The sequence below is a fragment of the Stegodyphus dumicola genome, chromosome 7 (genome assembly GCF_044657685.1).
Source record: "Stegodyphus dumicola isolate Sdum_Otavi_A_Nest chromosome 7, ASM4465768v1".
NCBI classification, from domain to species: Eukaryota; Metazoa; Arthropoda; class Arachnida; order Araneae; family Eresidae; genus Stegodyphus; species Stegodyphus dumicola.
In genome coordinates, this window is record NC_140774.1 from 106617899 (window position 1) to 106633906 (window position 16008).

At 32.4% G+C, this 16008-nt stretch overlaps 1 protein-coding gene and 1 long non-coding RNA gene across 8 annotated transcripts in view; one reads left to right on the forward strand and one right to left on the reverse strand.

The window, feature by feature from the left end:
- Positions 1-16008, reverse strand: part of LOC118200841 (cytochrome P450 3A16-like) — a 53687-nt gene that overhangs the window by 30263 nt on the left and 7416 nt on the right. For 5 of the 7 annotated variants that reach the window (XM_085820686.1, XM_035372816.2, XM_035372818.2 and 2 more), the window contains exon 2: positions 9148-9476. In XM_085820686.1, coding sequence (XP_085676812.1) covers positions 9148-9429 — 282 coding nt within the window. In that variant the 5' untranslated portion in view covers positions 9430-9476. Of the gene's footprint in view, positions 1-6636; positions 6781-9147; positions 9477-16008 lie in introns of those variants that run through there. The other 2 variants (XM_035372820.2, XM_035372819.2) reach the window with 2 other exon arrangements.
- Positions 1-16008, forward strand: part of LOC146996306 (uncharacterized) — a 64279-nt gene that overhangs the window by 17114 nt on the left and 31157 nt on the right. The gene's annotated exons all lie outside the window — the stretch shown is intronic.

Here is a 16008-nt window from a genome sequence, read left to right on the forward strand (position 1 = left end):
CTTTATTTGTTTCAAAGCTTCACGTACTATCAATCTTATTTAATTTTACGTTATTCGTACACAAAATTAAGCTCATAAATTTTGTGCTTAGAGTTTTTACCGTTCTAAAAAAGTAAAGATGTTTGTACACGAATTACGCGTGAAAAAAATGCACGAAAGGCAGTAAAAAGTGCTTTAATGAGATATATTAAATCCTATTTGGAAAAAACTGTGGCTTTCATAATCTCATCACTATACAACGTATCACATTTAATAATTAAAAAGAGATACAAACGCCATAGGTTTCAGTGTTAAAGTAAACCAGATCGTCCATAGTCCGCATGTCGGTGACACACGCCCCGCCCACTGGGTTAGTCTATCTCTTATCAGATCCATGCTGTCACCCACATAACGTCATGCGCAGGTGGCCATGGACCTTATAAGAGATAGACCAACCCAGTGGGCAGGGCGTGTGTCACCGACATGTCGGCAAGAAAGACTATAGACGATCTGGTTTACTTTAACACTGAAACCTATGGCGTTTGTATCACATAACTCTTTTTAATTATTAAATGTGATACGTTGTATAGTGATGAGATTATGAAAGCCACAGTTTTTTCCAAATAGGATTTAATATATCTCATTAAAGCACTTTTTACTGCATTTCCCACATTTTTTTTCACGCGTAATTCTTGTACAAACATTTTTACTTTGGTAAATAGGTAAAAACTCTAAGCACAAAATTTATGAACTTAATTCTGCGTAAAAATAAAGTAAAATTAAATAAGGTTGATAGTACGGGATGGTTTGAAATAAATAAGGTAAATTTAAACAAGATCTGATAATTTTTTTAAAAAATTTAATAAACATTTTCAGTCAGTGATTTTCCAAACTATAATAACATTACGAAACGATCATATTTATTTGACTATATGATCATTAAATTATTAACATTAAAGTGGATTAGTTATTTTAATAATTCATAAATTTCGGAGCATAAAATTTTCTGAGCGTAATGAAGGAAAAGATAAAATAAAATCTAGAAACTCAGATTTTATATTACGCCCAAAAGGAACCTTTTTTTAAAGTTTTGTGTGTTACTTATATTTATTGAATATCATGTTCTTCGCCCGTAAACCACATACATTTGAAAACAGCATATCTTTAGAATTTCCGCACTGGAGTTAAAACTGTTATTTTCCGTATAGTACTCGCTCTGAACTCGTTGAGTTTGTTAATCAAAAATTCGTTAGTTTTACAAAATATGAAATAGATTAAAACAAATTCGAAATTCGGCCATCCAGATGCCCATGTTCGAGTGGAGGATTACATTATTCAAAATTTGATGGCTCTAGATACTGTCGTTTTTGTCACAGTGCGAGAAACATACATGTATTAATGCAGATTCTTCATTATTTAATTTCTTTACATATAATACAGGGCAATAATATTTGGTAACAACAATTTGCAAGGAGACACGGACATTTATAGTAAAACAGCGCAAAATGTCGCTTCGAAACTAACAGCCTTTCTAGGCTATCTCCGCTTTGGGCTAATAAATTAAATTAACAGTAAATAAAAAAAAAATCTTATGCAGAACTAAAAATAAATTTAAAAAAATAATCACTATAAAATACAAGCAAAATTAATTATTACAGTTAAATACAATTTTAATATTAGAATTAAATGTATAAAAATTTTTAAGGAGTCAAAAGTGTTTATCACTATGATGTGTTATGAAATATAATTGAAATAAAATTTCCTTATAGAAATTATGCTATAATACTCATCTATAATTTTAAAAAGGCAGCACAATTTAGAATTTTAAACAAAACTTTCGAAAATTCGTTTTTAAATATTTTAGTATTTTTTACTTATTTACACCAATAAAAAGCATAAAAATCGCAAGAGAAAATTGCTTGCTTGAAATTTTCTATTAGTTCAGATTTAAAATATTATTTTCTAAAAGAAGTAGTTACAAATTTCCTTACAGCATAGGAAAAGCTAAAAAAATAGCCAGGCCTGAAAGCATGCAACAGCTTTATAATTATTTGAAACAATAATTATGCTTGATAAATATGCTAAATTTTTAAAAATCTATCTCAGTTTCAAAAATAAAAATATGTAGAAATTCTAATTTGTGAAATGAGGCGCTACAACCAGCTTTTTCTTGACAATTATACAAGCTACAATAGGCAACCAATGTTAAATTTCTGCAAGTCGCCCCTACTCTTCCGGATGTGATCAAGGTGACAGCCGGCAACGCCTCAGACCGTCACCATCGAGATAGATAAGGCCTGCGCTCTGAAACGAAACTGGCTTGTGACGTCACGGTTAAGGGACCCTCAGCAAACTTTTTGTTGGCTTTTATAAGTTGTAATTTTTTATTCATTATGTTTTAAGAATTGAATTTATGTTTACTTTTGACATCTGAAGCATCATCCCTTGTAATAATCACTAACACTAGTAATATAAAAATTGTCAGCAAAATTTATGATCATTTATTTTAATTGGAAACTAATTTTATATGAAATAACTGTCCTAAGGGGTTAAAAGCATAACACTTATTTCATTACATAATATGTAGAATATCAAATGCAGAATAAATTTGATTCTTGACAGAGTACTGTGTTCTTAAATTTAAATATCAATGTTTTTTGCAAATAATTAAATATCATTTTATCATGATGAAACTTAAATGCATATGTTTAGCTAATATAGCTTCTGTTCACTTTTATATATGTTATTATCATGCAATCAGTTTGTTTAAAATTTGTTATGCAATATAAATCTTTCTGAGAATGATAGAAAAGTTTCTAAAGTAATGTATGTAAGATTCATATTAAGGTAATTAAATTGCGAAACTGCAAAATGAAATTTTAAAAATATACAGTTATTGAAGAAGCAGTAGTAATTGAATTCATATGTAGACATACTTGTTTTCATTGTATTTCAATTCAATTATTAATAGAAAAAATATTTTCAGAACAGAGGTAACGCTTATAGTTAAATAGGTATGATGTAAATATTTGCAAGAAATTTCAGTTTCTAAAAGTTTTTTAAGTATTTCGTATATTTTTAAAATATTTTCAAAAAAATTGTATATAACTTTATTTTAAAAACTTTTTTCCTGTCTTATTTGGAATTTTAATATTGATAGTTTTCAGAGCTATGTAATAAACATTATCTCAATTTAACTACAGATTCTGTCGAATAATTATGTAGCATTAAGAGGAAAATATTAACTGTAATACAGATTAACATACAATATGTAAGTAAGAAATAATTTTAAGACTAGACTATTTAGTAATTTATTACATTCAGAAAAATTTTCTGACTGATATAAGGCATTTAAATGTTAGTCTAAATATTAAGTAGTCTCTTGCATTCGTTTGATGTTTTATAATCCTGCTACATTAATATGATAGTTATAAAAAATATGCAATAATTATAGAATGAGAGATAACATGTGTTCCCACTGGCAAACATTTTGTTAAAGTAGTGGGTGAAACAAAAAAAAAATTTTGATGCGGTAATGAGAATCAACGAGAGACACAAAGACAGTGCAGAAAAATCAAAGTAAAAATTTTAGCTACTTGAATTTTAAAACCAATTTTTCTTCAAAGAAATGATTTACTTTTAAAAGCACCACACCATTCTCAAATAATTTTGTTTTGAAAATAAATACTAACAAAAGAAAATGAAAATATTTCATATTCGTATAAGCTTTGTAAAACATTATATTGCCGCTTGTAATTTTGTTTTAGACTGATTTTATAGTATGAGATACCAATTACATAGAATAGGTTTAGAAAAATGGGTGTTTCGCAAGGAAGCTAAACTGCGCGAAGACCGGTCCCCTAGCAGTGACGTAGTAACTCAGCGCTCAGGCCTTATCTATCTCGATGATGACGCTCAGACGAGGGAGAAAACCCGTTTGGGTTAGTCTATTTCTTATAAGGTCCATGCAGGTGGCATAATTTACTCCCTGCACTACCCATCGCTCTTGGGCCACCCCTGAGAGATACCATGGAGGTAAGAAAGGAAGAAGTGGCCAAACCGCCATTAGAAGTGAAGCACTGCTACGAAGCTAGCTTCGGTCACCAGATGGGGTGTTTTTTGTTTACATTCAGAAGCTCGCTTGACAACGCTCTGATAGTATTTTGACACACGACAGTTCCATACAAATCGAAACATGGGACATTTCCGGATAAAAGAAAAATTTCTAGAGTGATAGATAATAGCAATTTGTATAGTTTAGTGACATTTACGCAAAAATCACATTTTGGTTATTTTTCGATAACTAGCAACAGCGATTTTGATTGTGAATTTATTTTATAAAGTTCTAAGCTGTTGAACTACAAAAATATAGATTTTAGCAAAACAGTTATGCTTAAACAATGAAAAATACCTAACCGTACCTTTAAAATAGTATACATTTTTCGATACCCTTTAATACAGTATTCGCTACTTTTATTTTATGTTCCAAACACCAAAATGTTGTAAATAAAATAATTTTTTTCACATCCACATATTATTGTAACATGTACTTTTTAAAATTAGTGTAAATTACTTTACTCGAAAAATATAGTGAATGCACAGAAATTAAAGATTTCCACATGCTGGAAATGAAAAATATGAAATATGTATGGGTATTTATGCATGTGCTTCCAAAAAGCATGTATCTGCCTTTAACAATATACGTAAATATTTTTAAAATTATTTATAAATGTATTTGAAATGAAGGATTTATTCATTCATAAATAACTGTGAAAGTTACCGTGAAGAAATCTAATTATTAAATGCATCTAAATTTATAATGATTATAAATATTATATAAAAATATAATAACCTTAACATTGAATTGTAAACATAAACTGACATCCTGTTGACAAATACGTTATAAAACTAATTAAGCAAGAATTGTTGGTATTGGAAAGCAATCTGTTAAAAGGTATTGTAAAGCAATTTCTATGAGATGCGTACTTAAGAAAGTAATAAAAAAGAGTTTTGGAATATGTATTGTTGAAATTAAGGGTAAAAAAATCTAATAAGTATAATTAAAAGAATTATTCCCCTTATCAGTCATATATTCTCCTTATAGAAGTCAGTTATAAGTTTTAAATAATATTTAAAAAATAAGCCTTATTTTATTCTCTTTCAGAAATATTCAGAGAAAGATAAGCACTATTTAAAGTATTTCGCTATTAAATTAAAAGGTGCTCTAACTTGAAATGGACCGAATAGAGCATTAATTATAAATTGACTTATTTTTTGTTTATTAGTTTTCGGTTTAAAAGATGCCTCAGAAGCTAAAAAATCATGTCATATTTGAGAAAGTATTTTAGGAAGAAGCTCTATAAATGGAAAAGAAATAATGCATAATTTTAATAGTACAATAAACTTTGATCTTAATTTTTGTAATCCTTAACCGAATCAAATCGAATCCTTATTTTTTTTCCTAATGTAATTAACGAAAAATTGTGAAAATATTTCAAATTAAATCCTTCTGAGCAAACAGTTTTGTGAAAAGTATAGCATTTAATTCCGCTCAGAATGAAATGTTGTTTAGAAATGTATTCTTTTCATATACTTAGGCCTCTGAAGTATTGTAGAAAAAGAAAATATATACATTTATATGCATATTTACTACGTAATTACAAAATATTTATATCCGATCGTGTGAAAACCCATTCAACTCAATGGTAAATTACCCAATGTTTTGGTCACCAAAGAAGGGATTGCCAGTGCTTCAAAGCAGGGTATGGGAAAACCGGTTTAGGGCCACTCCATCTAACTTCCTACCTCCATGAGAGATACAACGTGAGTCTAAGCAACCTTGCGTTGCTGCGATAAAAGTATAGTGGCAATAAAGTAGAATTACCTATACTGAACTCCAAAGAACTGCATCGACATCCTCGCAATGCCAAGGTTAAGAGTTTGGTGTGAAATTTAATTTCAGTAGGCGATAATTTTTTGAAAATGATGTAGGTAAAGTCATGTTATCAATGCTCGAAACATTTTTTTCAGGAAAAAATATACAGGATCATGCTCGAAACATTTCTTCAGAATTCCACAGGTTACCTTGTGAGTGGTGGTTTTAATAGATAGAACAACCGCTCACACAGCTATGATTACATCACCATGTTTCGGAAATTATTTTCAAAGCCATTGATATCTTTTCATAAGGCAATCAGCTGATCAGCCTGGTCACCCATTTAGACATACTTGATTTAAAATTTTCATCTGAAATCACGTATGGCTTTGGATTTATCTTTGAGGTAGTTTTCAGGGCTTTCTCAAAGACAAAATGTGCAGTACACGTCCTTGTATCATTATTGAGTTAGAAACTTAATTTCGGGAGGGTAGCAATTTTCAGGAGAAGCTTCAATATACAGTGATGTGCGAGCCATCTGAACAGCAATAATGTATTCAATAGTAGGTCGTTATGTGATATTTAAAAATTCCCATAATTCATTCTGTCATTTGTGATATTTAAAAACATGATGGTGCCGTAGCAAGATCAGAATTTGTGCAATGAACACATATGTGAGAAAATACAGACTTCATCAATTGTTATATATTTTTAATTTTTAATTTAAATAGATTTAAAATTAATTATATAAATTCCATAAAAATAATTACTTAGAATATTACTTTAAAAATCACACGTACTGCTGTCTTTTACAGAATCTAACTGCACCCAGAACTCAAATCACAATTTCATCTGCAATACAAGCTTCATGCTGCCTGCACTTCAAATTCACCCTTCGGTTCTTCGCCCTAAGTCCACTCCAGTTTTTTCTACAGTTAACTTTAATTCTCTTCCTCCGCAACCGCGCTTTTTCGACTCTTTCTCCTTCTTCGGTCAGTGACCCTGTTTGCCCCCACCCCGACCACCCCAAGGCTCTTATCTCAACGCTTGAATACAAGTATCTTACCTTTCCCGAGGTCCGGTTTCCTGCACCTCACTACATCAGCTGATTCGTCTCCATGGCAACCATCCACGCGCTTCGCGTCTCGGTTGCCTCTCTGTTGTTATCGAGCGCAAGCAGTTGACTCACGACGGGGGGTTAAACACCTTCAATTGTGATAAACGCTTGTTCTCTCCTCCTGTGTCCAAACACGAGGACGCTCAACGATTCTTGAATTTTAGCTTATCTGCTTTTTTCATCAACTTTAGCGACTGCTAAACTTAGCGACTTAATTATTTCATTTCTTTTAACGATGATGTGGAGGTAATTGCAATTAATTGCAAAGGTACTCCGTAATTCAAACGCCTTAGTCCTTGGTCCTAAGGAAGCGTTCACACAATGGTCCAGTCACCATTATTGTCCTAAGGTGTTAGAATCGTTAACTCAGTTTACACTTGTGGGGAAAGGATAAAGCCGTAGAGAAGGTAAAATTACGTTTGCACGAATGTGCAGCAGATTCTACGAAATCGTCGACCGAATGTTAATTCGCGTTTCCACCACTATGATTAATCGGTTCTTACAGCAGGTTGGCATTAAGCCAAACAGTTATAACATTTAGACAAAATCCTTACACCAGTTTCTATGATGTAGTTGTGTTTCTATGATGTAGTTGTGTTTCTATGATGTAGTTGTGTTTCTATGATGTAGGTACTTTGAACTCAAAGCCCTCGAGTGAATGCTCCATAATATTTTACAGAAAATCCCGACGCAGAGTATATGTCTTATTATGTGACTTGCAGAATCTGTGATTTGTTATATAAAACTCTTATTCAAAAGCTGATAAGTTATTGTGAATTAAAGAAAATAATGTTTTCAACTTTTCTTTCTTTTCTAATCTTTGAAGCATTGACAATTAGAAACGAAGTGAATGAAACAAAAGCGTTTCTGATTTTGTATTTAATTATAGATGTGTAAGTCTGAAATGTCCCTTCTTGTTTTGTTGTGATTGAGAAAGTAATTTTTATATCTTATCTATAATAAAACGCGGTCATCGATATACCTTTGTATTGCAACTCAGCAAAGTGCAAGATATTCATGTTTCAAATTTAATCACTAAACTCGCCTAATATACGAGTAAAAGAAGTGTGTTGCCACTAGCAATATGTTTGTCTTCCGAATTAAATCAGTAACTCATCTATTTAAAAGAAATGTGCTGCTACTGCCTGAATTAAATTCTTTTATCTTCCATGCTGTAGTATTTTGTCGTTCAGCAAAGCATAAGATATTTAATTGTTCTTTCAAATTCTGCTACTTATTATCAAAGCATGCGATTAGCAATAAAAGCAGAATAAAGCAATACACGCAGATTCATTTCAGATATATTAATTACTAACTGAGCTCATGAAATTACACTAGTTGGAGTCATTAAAATCATCTGTTTGTATAGAAACAGGAGTGTCCATTTGTTTATGTGTGTGTTATTCATACAAATCTACAGTTTTATGTCTACATAAGATTTCGAAAAACCATGCCACGGGATCCATACTCAGGGAGTTTATATTAGAAATTATTAATTTATATTAGACGTTGCAATCACGTCGTTAATCTTAGGTTCAGCCGTTGTTGCGTTCCCCCTATTAATGGAAGTCATACATGCTAAGCAAGGAATTTATAGTTGTCTTTTTACAAAAAATAAATATTAATATTTCTAAACAGTTTAACTTCGAAATCACGTCGCAGTTGTTGCTTTTCCGCTATCAGTTCTTACTAAAACCGTTGTATGGCGCTAAGTTCGTATACTATTTAGAACAAGTTTGAAGTTTCCAGAATCGTGTAGGAGTTTCAAAGCAGAATTTCAGTGCGCTCTCTATCAGTTTTTTGCGAATATTCCCGTAAACGTTAGAGAAATTTGACAAAGTGGATAATGATTTTCGAAATAATAATAAAAAAAAAAGACATAACCGACAACAAAGCAACTACCTATTTTTACTAAAATCGTTAGCGCCGTGTTAGTTCTAAACTGCTTTACAGTTTTATTCGAACACAGTAAAACTTAGGACAATTCTCCTTGAACAAAATTTAAGAGGAAAATTACTGTCTACCTGAGCTTCCGAAAAAACGAATCCATCCTTCTAAATAAAGTCTCTTGCTATTACGTAAAGCCAGGGCAACGCTGGATTTTTCAGCTGGTTACAATATCATAGAAATGAACTATTGAATTATAACAAAACGTTTTATGAAACAAAGAATTTACCTGTTTCAGCATATCCAAATCATTAATGATAACATATGGTATCTCACCCACGAAGTATCCAAATACATTTCCATACTCCTTAATCCAAGCAGTAATCACTTCATTCGGAGTGGATGACGCCTTCAACTGGGACATATTACCGCTTAAAAAAGAGGGTCTGGGTCCCGGAATACCATACTTCTTGAAAACCTGAAGCCTTCTGTGACGATTCACTGCCCAACGGATAATGACAGCAATCAAATACGTGCTAATGAGTATCAACAGAGATACGGCCACCTCCATTGCGTATAGCTCAAAGATGTCTTAATTTTCTGGTAGAGAATTTATTCCTGTAAAAAATTTCTATGTCAATTTAACATTAACTTTTGGTTCTGATTAGTGACAAGAAGTTTACTTTTACTAAAACAACAAGTAAATCATTTGACAGCTGTTAAACACATATAAATTATTCACAAAAATATTTATGTCTTTTGGCAGTTTTAAAAACTACATTGACAAAGTAACAGATCATTTAATTGGTTCAAAACTATACCCCAGTTTAAACATTCATAATCAACAAAATCAAACCTTTGACGTTATTTCAAATGAGAAAACTCACAATAATCATCATTTGAAATTAGTAAGCAAGAACTTTGCAATCATCTCTTGTTTGGCATTGATTTCAAACTGTCTTTATAAAATCTGTTCATTATTCTTGATTTTTTAATCAATTAATACCGGAAGGTTACTTTAGCTTAGTCAGAAGTGCTTCAGGCTCCTTAATTCATGCAGTTTATGGGCCCGAAGCTATTTTGCGTATGTGACTGATTTTCATACCTTTCTGCTATTCTTTGACTGTGATGCTTAGAATTTTCGAATGTATTAAGAAATGAGTCTCGTGGCCATTATTAAGTCCCCATGTTCTCAATATCCGCTGAACCTGACAATGTAAAACAAAGAAAGCTATCGCATTTCTCAATGACAATAGCACGAGATTTTCAGGAGTGATCAAGCATGTGAATAAAGCAATAGGTTCAGAGAATAGCTTTTCGTAGTTGTCCTCAAACCCCAGAACAAAGCGAATAAAATAAAGAATGGTCGGATAATTTGCAGCCATAGATCGGCAAATGTTATGTATGTGCGAGAGTTGAGGATTTAATCATTAACGTCGTATGCTAGGCACCGTCTATATGTATATCGAGTGAATTCGTGCCACTCTGTGTTCCATTATACCATCTGTCTCAAAAGCTGTCACAATATCCCACACTTTATTGGATGTTTTCTGTTTTGGGGCTATAGATGCTTATTGCTCTGACGTAAAGAACTTAAACTGCGCTCAGTTTCTAAGGTAAACGGTGATTCTAGCCGGAGCCCTAAACAAAAGGGCTCCAGCACTTTTATATATGTAAATAGAACACAGTTTCAGCGAGAAAATTTTATTTTTAACATAAATATGCGTTAAAAGTCGATTATAACTCTTCAATGCATGTATCCAAGTAGTGTAATGAATGTGTTATTATCCAAGTAGTGTAATGAATTTATGACAGCGGGTAAAATGTTTTCTTCCCGAAAGTACTAAAAATGATTATCATGGTTGTGCACTTCCAGCGCTAGTGACCTTTCACTGCAGAGCTCCTGCAGAATTGAGCTATGCAACCAAATACGAGGAATAAAAATTTTCATTTGTGCAGACCTTACATTTATACTCATATTGTTATCAGATAGGATTCAAGGTTTTTTTTGGGGGGGGCTAGTTTCATTCTACTTGACAGGTAGAATCATACGGGGAGACCATCGCGATCAGAAAGCTTAGAACTCTTCTCTCTTTGTTTTCGAAGCTACATTTCTCCATTCAAATTTCTTTCCATACTTCCATATTGTTCCTATCATTCTCTCTGTTCTTCGCTTTAACTCTTTGAAATCCAGACCCTTCGCTAAACTGTACCCTCAAAATACCGAACTGCCCGAAATACTTTTCCAGTTTCACAGCCATTTCCTCCCCTCCCCGTCCATTAACGCAGAAAACAGGTGTGAAGATTTCGAATGACATCCTTTGTACTTTCTAACAAAGATTTTATTAGCCTTTGACCCCGTTCTTTATAAAACTATTCTAAAGGTCAGACCAACAAGCTTTTCTGGCTTTGTTATGATCACGACTTAGATTTTGTTTATTTCCGTTATTTTTATTGGAAGGAATAAATTAATTAAAAATAAATGTAATCCTTAAATTTTTAAGCTGCAATTTTATTGCTGTTTAAAGCTTAAAAACACACTGTACCACAAAAGAATCAACAACGAAATGTCACGAGCAAGCAAAAAATAAGAAACCTCTTAGGACAAGCTGTCTGCAGTAAACTGATACAAAGCATTTGGAGAAACTGCACCTGCTACTGCATACCTTAGGAGCAGGGAAGAAAACAAGATTACAATCTCGGCCGTTTTCGGGCGGTTCTGGTTGTCTCAATGTAGGGCCGTGTCGGGCGGATTGTTTGTGAAAGAGTTAATGGTTTTATTTTTTTTTCCCATTGGCATGCTGGGAAAAGAGTGGTTTTTGTTTCTCTCATCCTTTGAAATAAGTACGTTATACCACATATTCAGGGTTTGAAAGCCGGAGGATGCCAAGCTATTGTTTAATTTTTCTGAATGAAATTTAAGTCCAGCTGGAGCTCCAAATAAGATGAGGGACGATATTTTTTTATTTAACTATTTATCATGAATTTAATAATTTATTAAATTTTATTTATATCTTTATATTTCACTGAATTTTAATTTTAATTTAATTATTTCATTATTTTAATCGTTAATAATTTCATTTTTTATTAGTTATTTTATTTTTTCCGTTCTTCCTTCCTTCTTCCATGGGGCTCCGGCACTTCTGATTTTAGAAATTAAGCCGTGCTGACATAAAATCTCGCAGAAAGCGCTTGTCAGTATGCTTTGAACAGCATCACCTGTTGAGTGCTCCTACATCACCTCTACCACTAATGTTTGTGCCACAACATGAAGATTACTAGCCATTTGGCTAATCATACAATATTTCCAAAACAGTACTTGTTGGTCGAAAGCATAGATGCCATGTATCACCACTCAAAAAATAGTCACTGTCATACGGCATGCATACAACTTCTGCCTTGAATGTGCCTTACTACATAACAATATTGTAATTCCCAGATATATATAACGCCTGGCAATCTATGGCTGAAAATACTGCGGATGCGCACTTCACTTAATACGTCTTATTCTGGGCTTGTGTGAGACTCGGAAATACAAAACTTTGCTCCTGTTATTTTGTCCATACGCTTAATCATCTTCGAAAGTGTCATTAGAAAGCCCGACAGCATTCCTTGTCAGCTGAACGAATGAAAGCTATATCTTAAAAATAAATAAATAAAATATCTTCAAAAAAGTAAATAAATTCAAAATATTACAATATAAAATAGTAGCAAGCAAAAGCTATGAAAAATCTAAGCTAATTAGCCAAAAAGAGGCGTGATAAGTAATTATTTCATTATAATTCTTGCAATGAAAATTTATTCTCTAATTACATTCGTTGTGGATTTGATGACTTTTCAGAGTTCCATTATACTATCCAACAGAGCTTTTACCAAGATATGAATTTTAAAATCAAAGTGTTCTCTCGTCAAATGCGACAGTTTATAATGTTGGTTCTAATAAGAATTCTTCAATTGAAAACTCATCCTCCTTTTCACAGAGCCTTCCCTACAGCTTTTTCAGTTTTTCGTGAGAATCATTTTTAGCCAGTTAATATTATTTTTCAACAAAAAAAATATATCTCAGATTCAGATGCTTTTTCTGTCAATATGATAACTTCTAATTGTGGTCCTTAATTGGCATGTATAACTTACAAAGATCTTTTCTGGTTTCATTCAAACAAAATTTTAAACAACCACAATGCCTGAGGTAATTTTTTTTTTCGCTTATGCAGCTTACTCTCAAAGCTTATACATTTGTCATGTTGCTCTAAAACTATGTTAAAAAAAAAAAATTAAGAAAATGTCAAAAACTTGAAGTTCTCTTTGATTTATTCAGCTATTCTCATTACTTTATGCAATGCCTTTTACATTATTATAATTATTATAAGGGCACAGCCCCGATCCTCCTAGCCGGCTAAGAGATGATCAGAAAACAGGATTAGCCAGACAAAACACAAATGCAAGAAAAAACACATATAAAGTCCAAAATCTGAGTCTCAGTGCCGAATTCCAACTCTATCTTTGTTCGTATTTATAATCTTCATTATTGTCTCTGCAAAAACTTTCAAATTTGAATAATTCCTCTTAAAAGTTTCCTTAAAATTCTTTCTATATTTCTCTCTTGCACTCCGGGTAAGCGTACATTCATCAACGAAGTGCCTGGCGTCCCAAAACTTATTACAAATTAAGGATTTATCATTATTCTGTAGATGGAACCGATTAATATAAGCCGGGAAACGCCCATGATTAGTCAGTACCTGATTTATATCAACATTATTTATAATATTCTTCTTCTTGTTTAACTTTATATTTTTCATTAACTTTTTTTTCTCATTAGAAAACTCCCAGCAAAAATTCCCGTTTGTATAAATCCAGTTTTCTATTTCAGCAATGGTCTTTTTTCTTGAATTGTGGATATTAAAATTATCGGTCCCATCCCCAAGTGCATTTTAGCAAGGGTTTCATTTCCGACAATTCCACTGTGTGCTTTTACATAGTGTAATTTAACAATATGTTTTCTTTCAGCCTTTTTAAACAAGACTTTTATTTCGTTAATTAGTCGATTTTTATGATCTGGTTGGGCGAGTGCCTGAAGATAGGGCATCAGTCTAAATATTTATAAAACATCGAACTGTTAATTTTTTACTAATCCAATTCAAAGCCTCTGTCAATGCGTATAGTTCTGTTTGATAAACCGACCATCAGAAGGAAACTCAAGATTATAAAATACTCCAAATCGTGTCATTGGGTGAATAATATCCTCATTCTCATGTTGAAAGACCTTATTTGTAAGTACTTTTTGTCCAATTTCAGTATCCATAATAATTTTATTAGCTAATAGAAACTTCTTGTAGTAAAATTTGTATAGAATCGAGAGGGGCGGAACATCGGCAAGGACGCAGGCAAGTTCAGTTGAAATAGTTCTGAAGGCTCTTGTAATGGCAAGCATCCAGCCTCTCTGCAGGGTGTCCAATTTCATTCTAATCCTAAGTACTTCCTCTGCCCGGCAGCCCCAAGCTCCGACTCCATAAAATATTTTAGGGATGATCACATTTCTAAATATCTCTCTCAGGGTGGAACTCTTTCTATTCAAAGTATCAGCACTAAAATTAAACTTATAACATCTTAAAATGTTATCTGTGATTCTATGTACATGCTTAAAATGTTCCGCAAAACTCAATTTATTATCAATATTAATTCCTAGATATTTCATACTTTCACCAAATTTGGTACGATTACCCTTAAATTTCAATTGTGGGGGTCTAGTCTTTCTACCACCCCTAAGAAAAAAAGCCCACAAGTTTTTTCATTATTAAAATATATTTTCTCTCTGTCACTCCATTCTTTCAAATCATTTTCTACTTTTTTGAATACTTTCTCCATTTTTTTCAAGGTCTCCCTCCACCATAACCAATACTATATCGTCGGCATAACAGACAATCTCACAGTTCGAAATATTGACTTTCTGCAGTAGGTCATTAACAATGAGGCCTCAGAACAGAGGAGCGCTGCAAGAGCCTTGTGGGCATCCTTTGTAAATGTCAAAACCAGGCTCAGATTATCAGATGGGCCCTTAAAAACCATCTTTCGCTTTTTAATATAACTTTCTATAATTTCATACATATTCTTAGTAATTCTGAATAATTCCAATATTCTTCAAGTGTCGCATCAGGAAGAGTCACCTTACATCATCGAAGGCACCCCTGGCGTCAGATGAAACCAGAGCCACATGCTTAGTCTTTCTTAGTGCCAGATATGACTCTATAAAGAGCCAATTCGGTTAATCTTCCCTTTTACATATATATGCCCCTAGTACACGAAAATCTTTTTTAAAAATAGAGCCTAAAGAAGAGCTGTAATGTGTCCACTGCAGGGGTTCTCAACCATGAAGAAATTTCATAATTTCAGGGGGAAATGCGGTTATCAGCCTTTTATTTACCTGTTAAGTATTTTGTTTTAGTTCATGAATTTAAAATCTACTTTTATTCAAGTTTTGGTATTTATCTACATTTTCTATATTTTTCCTTGTTTAATTTATAAAACATTAAAAATTAATCTAAATTAAAGATTTTTTTTAATTTTTATTTTTGAAGTCTTGGGAAAGAGAGGGGAGAGGGTAATGATCGTCGATATTTTTTTACAAATTTCACAATACAGTGTTCTACAGCAGTATTTCACAACCGCCGGTCCGCGAATTTGCCGGTAATTTTTGTCTTCATGATTTATTTATGTGAAAAAATTGTGCCAATGGGTCGAATTATTACACTTACCGGTTCGCAAGAACATACCGAAATATTTTACCGGTTCTTGGAGTAAATCCAGTTGAGAAACACTGTTCTAAAGCAAGTCTCTTTCTTTCAAATGCCAAAAATCGTTTGACAAAATATGATTAAACACACCAATGCAAACTGTTTGCGCCGATGATATTTGTGGTGACGGAAAACTTTCGTTAAAAACCCGATATTTATTGTGGTTGTTAATCTCATTTTCCTGACCTAATCAGAAATAGCCCACGAATTTTATCATTACAAGGACTGTAATTAATATTAAGGATAATGCAAAATCAGGCAAAGGAAGAGTTAGAAGCAAAACAAATTTGACTTATTTGTAAAGCTTATTTATTAAACAAAAGGTAAAGAGGAAAAAAAAAAAAAAAAAAAAAAAAAAA